Raw genomic sequence first — 14,554 nt, 5'->3', positions numbered from 1 at the left:
TGCACGATTGATTTTAGGCAATTTCGTGAGTTGTAGGCCGAACTGAGCGAAAGTGCCTATATAATTAATCGTCCAAAGCAGGTACACATGTGAGTTTTCATGGAAAGGGCCGACAACTCGAGAAAAAAAATATCAAAAATTGCCATCATTGTCCGTCCGAAGCATGAAAAAAACTGGAGCTTCCAACTTTTAATTTACATCAACAACAGCTCACATTTCTTTCTTCTTCTTGAACACTATTCGAGACGTTCACATAATTCTGGACTCTGGATTTGTCACGTAGAATCTGAGCATACACGAATCCTAAGATGATGGCCAACATCTGGATACAATCAAATCTTTCGTCATAATTCTGTTGTACTCTAAAAGTCGATTCTACCTACCTGCAACATGGAAAAGAATAGTCCAAAAGTACCAATCGACATGACAGTCTCAGAAAAAATTTGATGAATAGGCTCGAAACAGCCGGTGCTGTGATATTTTTCGCAAGTTAATTTCACGTAATTGCTGTTTTGCACACAACACGACGCAGGCATTGGGTACTCGCCAAGGGCTGAGTTAATGGGCCCATCGACAGTTTGTAGGTGATGGGGTAACCAATAAAGCAATAAATTTGCCCAATCGCTTGGTCCATTATTGCCACAGCATTCAAACTTTGTGTGGTAAAATAAGTCTATATAGTTCTCCATTTCATACTATTTCAAGCAAAGCACAACGAACCTTCGTTTGTATCCAGTCCATTGCAGAACGGTAGTCGTATTCATAGTAGTAGCTATAGCCAGCAAAGTTGTAGATATAGTTATAGACGTAGTCTATGTTGTACCTATATTCATTGCTGTAACTATAACCTTTAATCATTGAATCCAGTAGGTCTGATGCGATATATCGTGATCTGGATATCAGAGTGAAGTCAGCAATACCGGCAGAGATTGGACCCAAAAATACAAACGTCATTGCAATGCCATACTAGCCAATATAAATTCAATAAAATATGAAAGTCTGGATGATCATTTAAATTGTTTTACCAAATTTGCTAGGGTTACATTCTCTTTAAAAGCAACGAAAATACCAAATGTCCCGATGGCTGTTGTGGTAACTCCAACAACCATCCAAAAAATTGATAACATTCGGAAAGCATCACCCATTTCATTGTACATTGTTTTAAATGTGAGATACGTTGAAACTCCAGCCGATATCAATAAGACGCTTGATATCTGCAAGTGACTTTTAGGTCATAAACCGTCGAAGTATATCAAACCTATTTCCAGTTTAATATATTTACAAGCACAACTTACAACGAAGCCAACATTCAAAAGTAACATCAGATATTTCCAGAATGCAAGGCCCAAGTCGAATTTTGTTTTTATCCGACCTGCACTCCTTCTATTCGGTTCCATTATCTCGAAACAAAGAACAAAACTTCGCACAAAAAATGCAGCGCAATTACTCGTTTCGTTGGCGATCAATGCAAAATTGACTTGCTTCGTATTTCTTTAGCGCACTTCATCGGCAAATGATTATCAAATTCAAATGTTTTTAGCAATCAAATACTTATCTGAAAAATTTCAATTCGACATGAATCATATATAATCATGTAATCGGAGATATGCAGGACCGCACTAGGTTACCTGGTCGGCCGAACAACTCTGAAGCAACAGCCAAACTTGCGTTCAAAATAAGAGTTCTAAAAAATTCTGTTCTTGTGCCTGTTATTGGAGTGTGTTGACTGCAAGCCCCATCGGGCTTTGCCTATTCGTTCACTTTGGCCAGTTCGGGCCTGGAGATATACTGATATTTGTACACTAGTTGCTCAATTGTAGCAATCAATGGGGAGAAATCAGCTCTCTAGAAACCCTTGAGGTCGATATTAGGAGTCCCAATTTTGTAAACAGGTTAGCTACTTTAAAAAAAATTGTGAAATGAGTTATTTGATTCGAAGATGCTTGTATCTGAACCTGATGGACAATACTTATCTGTGCCTAATGGACTACACTGTTAGTTCTATGAGACTGATTTGAAGACCGTCGATTTGATGGGATAATTTGATTAAAATTTTGGAGATGTAAGTTATACGTTATGTTACGTGCAATTCGTTTAACTTTACTGATTCAGAGAAGTGGCTTATCTGCGAGACTGTTGAATTGTTGGTTGATACACTTTACCGTGTCTTTACGACTTCTGAAAGTTTTTCCTTTAACTTTTTGCAGCTTTTTCGATCTTTCTGGAGTGTGAGTGGACCGTAGACGTATTTTTTAAATCATGGCTGCGATCGATAAGGTGAGTTGTAGATTTCGTAGAACCATAGAACGCACACACTTTTAATGATGAACACTCTCGACGTTCCTTGAAAAATTTGTATTTACCCAAAATGTAGACAAAATCGAAATCGAAAAACGGGCGATCAGAAAAAAAAACAAATTTGAACTAATTACTCTAACATTTTGATATAAGCTCATCTCACCAAAATTTAAAAAAAAAAACAGTTTTTTGATAATTGCAATAACTTTCATCACTCTGGTAAGCCAATCTCTTGCAATATATTTCAAGCTGAAAAACCGTTCGTCAAAAATTAACCATTTGTCGACATTTAGCCTCGAATTCGGCCACCTTAAAATAATTGGTGGCTGTCCATTTCGGGCAAGTTCCATTTTTTAGTGTATTGTTCTACGTTCTACGTTGTTCCTTCTTCAGAACTTGAATGTTAGTGGATTAGGTCTGTTAGCCTTCACATAAAAGGTCGAATAATTTTGAAAATCCACGATCCATGGATTGGCAGCTAGGGTCTAAAGTTTTAAATGAAGACGATGAAGGTATATCGAATGCAAAGCTTTTTTTTCAAGATTGTCCAAAATTCGTCATTTTTCGCGTTAGCACTGTGTTGATGGCCCCGTAGTTACCAAGATAAGGTGTAAAAGTTTAGGAGTTTAAAAAAGATGAAAATGCGTTTACGACTAATGAATTTCTCCATTTAGTTCAATAAAATGCATAAACTCTCGAAATGTGTATCAAATAGCAAATGTTATATCTCGATGAGTCTTAGGACCCGCCTTATTTGAATACGTTCTGAACAATTTTGTTGAAACGAATGAGTTTGCAACGATAGACGAGGCTTTAGACACTCGTAACTCGTACTAGATTTGTGGTCGTTATTGAGTCATAATCCTTTCATTTTTCAAAGCAAAAAATTGATTTTTTGATAAAAATTTTATTTTTCTGTTCCCATCGATCCCGTACAACAGTAACTTACTCGTTTCTTTGTCAAACTTTTCCTGCAGTTTTTCTTTTGATGCTCTTGACTAGCATCGACACGGCCACATCTTTTTTTGGTTTCACAGTATTCGACGAGCCACTAGAATCGCCACTAGCCGTTCGATGCAGCTTCTCATCGATCAATTCCAGCATTCCCTTCGTCTTCTTGAAATTCGAATCAGTTGGATCAATGTTGTACAAATGTGATGAATAAACAGCCGAAAACCGATCATCTTTCGTATTGATTTTGAAGTCATCGTCGAGCAGTGCCTTGTCAGCGTCGGCATCTCGTTTCTTGCGATTTTTCTTTCGTTTCTTCGTTTTTGATTCGTTTTCGGTGTCTTGAATTTTCTTCAGACTAAAGTGGCCTTTTTTCTCCACTCCTTCGTCCAAGAGAAGAGCCAGCTCAGCCGCTTTCTGCTCCTCATCATCATTGTTACTATCCGCAGTCGTATTTTTCTTTCCTTTTCCTTTGGTTGTGCTCTTTCGTTGAGCCGGTTCCGCAAAATCTCCATCAGCAAACTCTTCCGCGAAATAAGGATCGTTCAAGTCAATTCCATCCGGTAAATCATCGTCCGAACTTTCCGGAACGTCATCCGATTCGCCTCCATTTCGATGTTTTTTACGCAACTTCTTTTTCTCCTCTTTGCGCGCCTTCTTCTTTTCCTTTTTCAATTCCAATATCTTGTCGAAATGATTGATGTCCGCCTTGTTATCTGCTGTATCGACGTCACTCTTTTCCGGTTTATTCTTAACGCCAATGCCCCAAGAGAATTCCATTTCAATGCGACTGTCCTTTTTCTGCTTTTCCTTGGCATTAATGTCATTGAGAAGGGCTTTGTACTTCGATATCGAGTCTGTTTTCGAATCTCCAACGGTACTGTCATCCATTTTTCGTTTCTTTTTTACAACTTTCTCTTCCTCCTCGGACTCATCTTCACTGCTGTAGGCCACATATTTACGTAATTCTTGATCGCCCACACCGTCCAACTTTCCAGACACTAATTTCTCGTTCAATTCCTTCCTTTCAACGTTATTCTCATCCCAGGTAAGAACGACCTTGGCTTGTTGCAATGCAGTTGTCGTAAATAATCTTGGCGTGTATTTGCTCATGTCTGGAAGTTCAGTACACACATCCTTCGGTTCCTGTAATACAAATATTTGGTTGGTAACGACTTCAAAAGTATCATCGCGACTTGTTTACATACATCATCAAAGGTCATTTCGTCCGGAATAAATCTAAGATCTAGCTTTGTGGCGGTGCTTTCATATTCCAGCCCGTCGCATTCTTTGTACAATTTGTCAGCTGCTGCAACTGAATTACATTCGATCACCGCATAGTAATACTTAAGCCGATTCAGCTGGTATTGGCGCAGTTTTTCCATATTGTAACTACTTCCCTCCTCGTTCTCATCTTCTTTCGCCTCACCATCACTTGCATCCTCGTCATCCGAATCGACATCCAGTTTCTTTTCGGTCAACTCTTGCGGACCCTTAATTTCCTCTTCAGCAATTCGCTCTTTACCGAATTCGGATGGGTAAATCTGTAAGTAAATGTCGAATTGGAGTTTTGTTCACATGTCGGACTAAGTATACCACTTACCGTGACGCTAAGAATTGCCCCACCAGTGGGAAGAAATGAATTACACAGCACCATAATGTCAGAGGCACGAATTCGATCCCAATCCATATTACAAGCAGCCAATCTGCGGGTGGAATCTTCCGTCGTTGGAGCTTCTGCATCCATTTCACCCCAGACATGTTCGATAAATAGTTCTTCATCTTCATCACTCGATTCATCATCACTGGAATCGTCTGACCATAGATCGGCCTGTCCACGAGCGTAATCAACACTCAAATCCTTTAATTTGTCCTTCAACGCCACAGGCAGCGTTACATCGCACTGAAGTTCATCATTTTTACTCAAACTCTTGTGGTCCTCATCTTTAGCAATTTCTTCTTCTTCGCGCTTTTGCTCTGCCTCAACATCCTCCTCGTCAGAACTGAGGTCATAGTATTTCTTCAAGTCTTCCGATCCCGTTTTTGATTTGGACTGGCGTCGACCGTACTTGTCGACCGTATATTTCAATTTAAATTTGTCATCCTTGAACATAGACTCGAAGCGCTTGTCGATTTTAACCTTTTTCGTTGATTTATGAATGTGCTTGAATCGCGGATCACTCACTAAATGGGCGAATCGTTGATCCTGCCAAATTCCATCACTTTGACTGTTTCCATCGTCGGCTGACCCGTCCAACTTATTTTTATTCTTCATTTTGTACGATTAAAATGTTTCGGAATAAAAACAAACTCTCACACGATAGGCACACACGTTTCTTGTTGACAGATGACGTTTTACGAACTCACCCCGCTCATCACTGAATTCACCACGGCACATGTTCACTTATATTTTGCATTAGATGAAGATCCCACTGAAGTTTTGAGACACAGAGATTAGGCTAATGTTTCCTGTACTGCGATTAACGGGCAATATACGTATAATGAACCGTGCATTCTGCATCTTTATCGTAATCGACTTTAGTTAAAAGTTAATTCAGGTTTTGGATTATCTTTATTTGAGTGACTTTGGACTGATGTTGTTAGTATAAATGAGCACAATTCAGTAACTAAAGTTTCCACTAATTAATTAGTTTGAGCACACCTACACCAACCTCTACCACACACACTGGCGACATGTATGACCGAAAATAATATTTTTATATGTTTCACACGAGCTACTTATTAACGGTCACGAGCTATGATTAAAATATGGCAATAAGACGCGTGAACAATATATCCATAAAACTGTTTGCTTAGCTGGTAAGGACTGTACGATAATAGAATACCATTTTGTTTACACAATTTAGAGCTATAAGGTAGATAAACTCAACCTAAAAAGTCGGTGTACATTTACCAGTGAAAGAAAGCTGTTGCTCCCCTATCGTAGATCCTCTACTGTGTATGATCAGGGCGAGAAAACCGAAGACTAGTTATTATAACTTGCCTTGGGGTACTTGTCTAAGTATTTACTTCTCTTTCAACGTGGTACATTGAAAGGGAGAGGACCGAAGACCAGTTTATTCTCTTTCTCTTTCATCATAACACTCTATATAGTGTTCAAAGAGAATGTCAAAAAGAGTGTTCACCCATCGAGCTCAGTTAAATTAACTGGTTTTTTCCTAGTTAACAGGACTTTTACATACAAATTTTGACGTATCACCCAACGGAACCAGTTAATTTTTCTCTCTTTTACGCTCTTCGAACACTGTATAGTCAGTAGTTAGATCATGATCCATGATCATGCACATAATTTTCAGTTTGAATAGTTGGAAGGGGTTAACTGGGCAGAATGCGTGATACATGTAGTCCAACTGGTCAAAATAAACATTTGGACTGGTCTGGTGCGAATACGCTATTTCATGTGTGGATTGAAAATATAGTACATTGCTTACCAATGGGACAAATGATGGAAAAGGTACTTCGTGTCTTGTCGGAAATTTACTGTCCCGAGACGAAACCATGGTTGCTAAACACACAAGAAGGTATTTCCATCATTTGCCCCATTGATAAGTAATTACTCAAAAAGGGAACGTCTAGCTGTCGCGCCGTGCAGTAAAGTTCACTTTTCCTTCCGATTTTGATTAAAATACAATTTTCCTTCTTCCAAGCCAGCTAATAATGTAGCGAATAATAACAAAAGAGGCATATGCAATACTGTAAACAATTTGCTTATTATTCCCACGTTTCCTCTCGTAATAAACATTTAAAAACATTTAAACATTCAAATACGCTGATAACATAGGGATGGATCCAAAGCACGGCAGAGTAAAATAAACCAGGCAGAAGCGGTTCATTTTCGAAACGTCAAATAAGGGACCTAATACACCGGATGAAAATGAACTCAAATAAACACTGACATAAATTGAAAAATTTTGTTCGCAAAAAATATAGGGCTACTAGATTATTCTGGTCCCTAGTCAAATCAGCGCTCCTGCCTGGTTAACTTTACTCTGTCGTGATCCAAAGGCATCATATTTAGAATAGAAAGAGCTGAAAATCCATTCTTTTTGTTAGCTTCGACTTTGTGTCGTGCGAGTCTTTTTTAAATTGACATGGTACAATTAAGAACATGCGATTTTTATAGTACATATCGTGTACTTTTCTGGTTCTTGAAAGGAAAACGTGTGTACAATTAACCTTTTTAAAAATAAACGCCTTGCTCAGATCTCATTTACATTTCAGTCGACAATGTATCGACATATTTTACTTTTGATATTTTCCGTATCGGTAGCTGCTCTGGATTTCGAATTCCAGCAACGCTTACCGTGTAAGCCTTTACAAGTACAGCACGGACAAGTTTGCGTTAACCAGGCTAACTACTGCGATACTTTAGAAGTTCCAATTAAAAGGTCACGCAATGATTATACTTTGGTGACATCCTCACTATCCGGCGATCGATTCAGCTATAAATACGGTAGAATTAAACCAAGTCATCAAGACAGCACCAGCGACACGTCCATAGAAATTGATCGACAACAAAAAAATGATGGATGCGAATTTGTCGGCTGGGGAGGAGGTTTATCCGGTGCAGTTTCATATGTGCTAGATCGATTACCGAGAAATATCCGCAGCTGTGTTTATAGGAGTTACTTTTCGAGCTACTCTGGCATAGGTTTATCAATGCTACGTCTGACTATGGGTGGAACGAGTTTCGATCTTGAGCCGTGGACCTACAGTGAAACGCCCGAACATGATGTATCGCTGCCAACTTTTACGCAATTGGATCCAAGAGACGTGCAACGTAACCTTCAAGTCAAAGAAATTCTAGAAGTATCAGGGCGTCGCGACTTGAAAATATTATCGGTTCCGTACTCAGCCCCACCATGGATGAAAATGAACAACAATTTCGTTGGAGGTGCGAACAGTCAATTGAGACCAGAATACAGTCAAGCATGGGCCGATTATTATGTCAAATATTTGTATTACATGCAAAAGGATGGTATCCGAATCTGGGCAGTAACAAGTGGTGATGAGCCTGTTGTTGCATCGATTGTGAGCGAATTCGAATTTATGGGATGGAAAGCGGCTGATCACGGTAAGACCAATCGTGAGAAAGGTGCACGAATTTTTACTTAATAATTTTCTTTCCGCACGTAAATCACGACAGCCAGGTGGATAGCAGACTATTTGGGTCCGACAATAAGACGCTCTGCATTTGAAAAGGTTAAAATCTTTGTCTTCGACGAGAATCGCGCAGAAATTGTAAAATATATGGAAGAAATGGTAGCAAGCGCACCACACGTACTGAACTACACCGACGCTATCGCTGTACACGGTCATACTGATTGGAAGTCATCATCAGCATTACTAGACGCAACAAAACAAGCGTATCCAGACAAACCAATTTATATGACGGAAAAAAGTTTTGGTATCGGCAATGTACCTGCACCGCTCAAAGGAGTGCTCCTCGGCTCATGGGAACGAGCAGAAAATCTCACAGTTGAACTGATTGATAATTTAAATCACGGCGTAAGCGCCTATGTTTACTGGAATTTTATTTTGAACAACATGGGTGGACCGAACTATGCAAATAATTTCATCGACTCGCCCATCATTGTCAATGAGGACTACACCGCTATCTACAAGCAACCGATGTTCTATGCATTCGCTCATTTTAAATTCATTCCAGTTGGTTCTCGCAGAATTACAGCGAGAATTTCTGGTCTGGATGCCGCATCTATACATTCCGTTGCGTACTCGTGTCCTGACGGCTCGACTGCAATAGTTTTGTACAACTTTAGTGCTACAAAGACCGTTACTTTGTCTGTGAGAGATGGTAGTAAGGAAGTGATCCGACTGTCGGTGAAACCGAAGTCTGTAAATTCGTTGATTTATTGAATGGATGGCAAAGAGTGTCGTGCTTCTTTATACTTGAGTGTCTGCCGAATTTATATATTCTGTTCTGAAGTGGAGTCAAAAATAAAGAATTGTTGACGGTTTCCTTCCCTTTTTCTTTTTGCACAAAGGGCATGGAAAGCATATCGTCGATGCACTCCCCTGCTACGTCACAACAAAGGGTTACTTCTTTTGATCTAAGCATTTTCAAAAGAGTGGAAGGAAATCTTTTCACTGAAGCTCAACGCTTCAATGGACAGTGTGAATTGTTGAACTATACTCGGTTGACCATACAAAGAAAATTCTTCATTCATAAATGTGAACATGGTCTCGTCGCTGTACATGTATATACATATACACGCGATGTATAGGTACATCAGTATTTTGTATACCTCATCATAAGTCGTATAATAAGCATACAAAGAGTCTATTCCATGATACATTAATTAACGCACCTAACCTAATCATATTACCGGAATCATTCTATTCTTCATTCTACCACATATCCACTCAGTACACTGAGTTCTTTAGTATGAACAAAAGTTCTTGTGAAAATGATCTTCAGCGGTGAAAAGACTGTCTATTTGCTGACCATTCTGGTCGTTGCATTGTCATCAAAATGTAATGGTTCGAATACGTGCAAAGGTTGTACAGATTTGGACGAACTAACATTTGAAAAATTGTTGAAACGCTTCCAAGTTACGATTGTTAAGTTTGACATCGCTTATCCATACGGTGACCAACATGAAGCATACAGTCGGTTCGCAGAAGGTAACATGATTTTTGTGGTTGTATATGAAATCGGAGGAATTTAAGTTTCATTGTAGATGTCTACCATGTCGATGACCTATTAGTAGCTGCGGTAGGAATCAAAGACTATGGTGACATGGACAATAAAAATCTGAGTCGTCGGTTTAATGTACCTGAAAAATTGCCAAGCATAAAATTGTTCCCAAACGGAGATGTGACTAAGTGGCTCGATTATTCCGAAGGTAAAAATTAATTTGAGAGACACTGCAACTATAGCATTTGACTCAGCACATTCCCTTGTTTCACATAGACGCCGAAATTAAGACGGAAGAACTAAAACAATTCGTTCGCCGGCATTCATCGATTTACATTGGATTGAGCGGTTGTATCAGAGAATTCGATGAAATTGCAAGTGAATTTGTGAATCATTACAGCACGAAAGCGTATGATTTGGCAGTGGAAAAGGCGAACAAATTGATTGATGGTTATGATGACGAGAAAGTAAGTTTTTTTTACGATCAATTTGCGAGAGTGATAAGTTCAGAATTTACCTTTCAGTTGAAAACCACCGGTAAAATTTACACAATCCTAATGAAACGTGTAGTAGAAGTGGGATTGCATTATGTTGAAGAGGAACGGCTTCGTACGGTTGAAATGTTGGGCAAAAAAATCAGTGCGGCTAAGAAGCAAGAAATGTTGGATCGTTTGAATATTTTGAAAGCATTTGAAACTGCCGACAAATGGGTAAAGACTGAACTTTGAGTAAAACCGCCTTTTGGTTACGGAAATAAAAGCAATTCGTTTCCTTAACAATGTATTTGATTCTTTTGCTTAATCTTTGCTGTATGGAGGCGCTGTTGAGTACAGGTTTCAGATTATTGAATCGTAAAAAAACCTAAACAATTTGGTGAGGCGTCGCAGCTAATGTTAAAGGCGACTGAGACAACTTATTCTTCGGATTGAAATTACAGTTCTATGCAGGTAAAGCTTGAGTGCAGAAGTGCAGAAGACACAGTGGACAAATATTACGGACATTTACTCTGTGAACGATTCTGAGTAGTTTGAATGTCAGTCACAGATTCTAGAGGTTTACTCGATGCTTTGACAATTGGTACCTTGTTGTCGAATTTTACAAATAAACATGGGTTTACGTGTAAACATCGGCACATGCTCCTCATATCTGTTAGTGTCCTAACGGGACATGCTTTAGTGTCGGCAGATATACCAGCAGTACTATAGCCAACCGGGCTATCAAGGGACGATGACAAAAGAGTCGACGTTGATAAATTGGTCAAGAGACAGCAGCCTCATTTGGGACATCACATGCACTTCTTCACCCAGATTCAGTTCAAGAAAAACGGGTAAAGAAGCTGAGGACAAAGATACAAATACCAGTATGGTCCACAGAAATGACAAATATGTCGATCTCGTGTGTTCATTGACCTCCCGCCACTGATTATAAAAATTTGACTTTCACCCCAAGGTCTTTAAATTAACAAAAATCTGAAAAATACTATAATGCCTTAAGCAGCAGGCTGGTAGTGCCTATGTATGCAAAATCAATTTCTTAAAAGAATCTGCCAAAAATTTCTGAAGTTTTTAAGACTTCTTCAATAATGAGTACTTTCAGCAAATTGTAGAGAATCTCTGCAAGCTGAGAAAATCGATTTTTACCAGAAAAGGCTAGTTAAGCAACCAAAACCTATTCCTGAAGATTTACGTAGAAACTGGAAGAAACTTACCAAGAAAATATAAAAGAAAAAAACGGCACGTTCCATCAATACATCTCCTTTATTCAAACTTTCTCAGCAGCAGCAAACGCAAAACTTATAACATTCTCTCCACCTTGTTGCAATTTAGCCCGAACCATGCAATCCACAGCGTCAGCCAAACAATCTTCGATCACATCGATGTGATCATTCTGTTTGACCGAAATTGTGACTTTACCGTCAATGTATTTCGCTGGAAATTTTCGCTCATTCGGCAACGGGGTTCCCTTTTCGAATACTATCGGTTCGTTTTGTTCATCATTGGCGTGAATGACTATGTCTGATGATAGGGTGAAAATGTCCATGTCGATGTGTTCACCGTCTGTGTCCCATCCATTACCGATGAACGATGCCTGTTTTCCACAGCCTAACGCTATTACTTCATCGGGGGGTATTGAGCTAAGTGTGGCCGCATTCGGGAACATATTTGAAATGGCCGACTGCAATTTCGGGATTTTTAGCGAACCACCGCAAAAGATTATCTGCGAATTGAGATTCGGTTAGATGCAACGGTCAATTAATCACAAATTCAGAGTGTCTCACCTTATCTACAATGTAATTGCTGTATTTAGACGTCAATTCCTCGATGGATCGTAAAAAGGTCGAAATTTGAGCAGCAATAACATTCTCGAATCGAGCTCGGCTGATGGTTTGACTCCAATCGACTCCATCCATTAGACTTTCAATGAACACCTGAGCGGACGATATTGACGATAGAATGTGTTTGCAATTTTCGGCATGCTGCAACAGTTTCATCATCGTGCGACGACATTCACGCGGATCCAATTTGTATTTGTTGCGGAATTCGTTGGCCATGAAATCGCATAGAGCTTTCGACAGCACATTACCGCCCAATGTGGCTAAACGATTGTGACCGACCTCTTGATAGAAACCATTTTCGACATGCATCAGACTGATATCCGATGACAATCCACCGATTCGGACAACCAATACGTTCGATTTTTCGGCCAGATCCAGACCAATATCGTAGGCGAGTAGGCAGGCAGACGGTTCACTCAACATTTGTAATGCCACGAATCCGGCTTCTTTCGCCGCATTCGATAAGGTTTTACGACTGTTGGCGGAAAAATGAATTGGAACGGCTATGACTGCCTCCAAAGATGTTTCCGATTTCGCGGCTTGAGATGCATTTTCTAAGAAATGAAAGGGAGGAATTCCGATATAAGTCATCGAACGTCACATAATCCTACGACTTTCATTTAGACATCAACACACTTACCGTACAAATTTGTTAGCAATGTAACAGCAACATCGAAGGGCGTCAGAGTTCTTTCGATATCATCTTTATGTAGATTGTAAGCGATGGGATTATCGGTAATTTCACAGACGCTGTAATGAAACGGTAAATGGTTGTTACACATTCAAATTAACATCCGTCGGCTACACAAACCATTGCTTTTTCGCTTCGATAATGTCAGCAGCAGTCAAATCATCATTTAAAAACTGGAAATTATTTACAATCGTCAATGGACTTTGACGCACCAGTCCTTGTTTGGCCGGTAAACCAATAACAATTTCTTCATCAGCCGCAGCTGCTACAACCGCGTACGAAGAACGGTCTCCAAACTTACTGGCTACGATTTCCGTGTTGTTGTCCTACAAATCGTTTTTTTATAGCTCATTTTTTATTAGGTCAAGGTGCTTGGTGATGCTGCACTTACCTTCAATATACTGAGACACACAGTCGTATTTCCCATGTGCACACCGAAGCGAGAAGCCATTTTCAATCGGAATTATTTTCGAGCCAATTCAACGAATTTCAAACAATTTTAATTTATACACCAGCCCGATGGAAAAGAGAGAGGTTAAATGACTGTCAGTCCGCCGCACGTGTGTGTCAAAAACGTCAAGACTGTCAAAAGGAAACGTTTTTCCAATGCACGCATACATGCATGAAGAGTTCATAAGATTCATAATGAAAAGTGAACATATGTTCAAAAACAGGGCGCAACTAATCAATCTTCGCGTACATAATGCTTAAGTGCCCATTCCACTTAAAAAAAGTACGCCGTGAGAGAGCCGTTAGAGCGCCGTGAGAGAGCAAACTGTCAAATAAACAAAGAAAAATTGAAAAAATTCAATTTTGTCTCTCACACGGAGTACTTTTTTTGTAAGAGGAAACTAAGGAAATCGTGTTCGTTCGGTCAGTCAAAATTGATGTTTAAGTTCCCATTCCACTCAAAAAAAGTACTCCGTGAGAGAGCCGTTAGAGAGCCGTGAGAGAGCAATCTGTCAAATAAACAAAGAAAAATTGAAAAAATTCAATTTTGTTTCTCACACGGAGTACTTTTTTTGGTAAGAGGAAACTAAGCATTACAGTTACTTGTAACAAACTTAATAAGTTTAACTTATACGTTCATGTTTCATATCATCAAATTCTTGCTGTGTTGTGACAGTAGTGCAAGCAAGGTGGTATACTTTGGGGAGGTCACAAAATATACAGCCTTGAGTGCAAGTGCATTGATCAACCTCAAAGATATTTTCACATTTAGTTGTTATGACGAACCTCCAATCAGCATCAGAAAGGAATGGAATATCAGGTGACTCACAAAGTATTAAAACAAATCTGTGGGAAAACGTTACCGTTGTGACCAAGGTATGTATAGTTGGGGAGGTAATACCATTCATTTGATCGTACGCAAATCTCTCCTTTTACTCTCTCACAGCCTATTACCATACTCAGCTTCGACGCAAGTCTATATAGCTTGTTTTACCCTGTAATAGAGTAAGAAAGGAAGATTTTCATATTCGAGTTCTCGTGATTCCGAATGATTAAGAATGATTTCGGCGGACATCTGGGTTTCACATCGGATCAGCAAAATTCGCACGAAAACTTTACTTTTTATCTCTTCATCGCTAGTCACGCCATT

At 39.4% G+C, this 14,554-nt stretch overlaps 5 protein-coding genes across 5 annotated transcripts; 2 read left to right on the top strand and 3 right to left on the bottom strand.

The window, feature by feature from the left end:
* Positions 1–139: 139 nt before the first annotated feature.
* On the bottom strand, positions 140–1,520 carry LOC119066379 (tetraspanin-6-like). The gene is made up of 5 exons (XM_037168813.1): positions 1,296–1,520; positions 1,026–1,214; positions 721–966; positions 384–653; positions 140–322 (listed from the first exon to the last, which is right to left on the bottom strand). The coding sequence occupies exons 1-5, from the start codon at positions 1,395–1,397 to the stop codon at positions 200–202; spliced, it is 930 nt and encodes a 309-aa protein (XP_037024708.1). The 5' UTR covers positions 1,398–1,520; the 3' UTR covers positions 140–199.
* A 1,549-nt stretch (positions 1,521–3,069) lies between these two features.
* LOC119066320 (ESF1 homolog) lies at positions 3,070–5,599 on the bottom strand. The gene is made up of 3 exons (XM_037168713.1): positions 4,853–5,599; positions 4,458–4,793; positions 3,070–4,395 (listed from the first exon to the last, which is right to left on the bottom strand). The coding sequence occupies exons 1-3, from the start codon at positions 5,522–5,524 to the stop codon at positions 3,259–3,261; spliced, it is 2,145 nt and encodes a 714-aa protein (XP_037024608.1). The 5' UTR covers positions 5,525–5,599; the 3' UTR covers positions 3,070–3,258.
* Positions 5,600–7,393: 1,794 nt separating this feature from the next.
* Positions 7,394–9,241, top strand: LOC119066334 (lysosomal acid glucosylceramidase-like). Its single transcript, XM_037168739.1, has 2 exons — positions 7,394–8,344; positions 8,417–9,241. Exons 1-2 carry the CDS (start codon positions 7,498–7,500, stop codon positions 9,145–9,147), a joined length of 1,578 nt encoding a protein of 525 aa, XP_037024634.1. The 5' UTR covers positions 7,394–7,497; the 3' UTR covers positions 9,148–9,241.
* Positions 9,242–9,524: 283 nt separating this feature from the next.
* Positions 9,525–10,711, top strand: LOC119066372 (protein windbeutel). The gene is made up of 4 exons (XM_037168800.1): positions 9,525–9,915; positions 9,972–10,136; positions 10,205–10,395; positions 10,453–10,711. Exons 1-4 carry the CDS (start codon positions 9,699–9,701, stop codon positions 10,654–10,656), a joined length of 777 nt encoding a protein of 258 aa, XP_037024695.1. The 5' UTR covers positions 9,525–9,698; the 3' UTR covers positions 10,657–10,711.
* A 957-nt stretch (positions 10,712–11,668) lies between these two features.
* On the bottom strand, positions 11,669–13,527 carry LOC119066326 (heat shock 70 kDa protein 14-A). Its single transcript, XM_037168727.1, has 5 exons — positions 13,346–13,527; positions 13,075–13,280; positions 12,904–13,013; positions 12,207–12,817; positions 11,669–12,145 (listed from the first exon to the last, which is right to left on the bottom strand). Exons 1-5 carry the CDS (start codon positions 13,403–13,405, stop codon positions 11,690–11,692), a joined length of 1,443 nt encoding a protein of 480 aa, XP_037024622.1. The 5' UTR covers positions 13,406–13,527; the 3' UTR covers positions 11,669–11,689.
* Positions 13,528–14,554: the final 1,027 nt, after the last annotated feature.

The sequence above is a fragment of the Bradysia coprophila genome, chromosome II (genome assembly GCF_014529535.1).
Source record: "Bradysia coprophila strain Holo2 chromosome II, BU_Bcop_v1, whole genome shotgun sequence".
NCBI lineage: Eukaryota > Metazoa > Arthropoda > Insecta > Diptera > Sciaridae > Bradysia > Bradysia coprophila.
The sequence above is the reverse complement of the archived record's forward strand: the minus strand, read 5'-3'. Positions and strand labels throughout refer to the sequence as shown.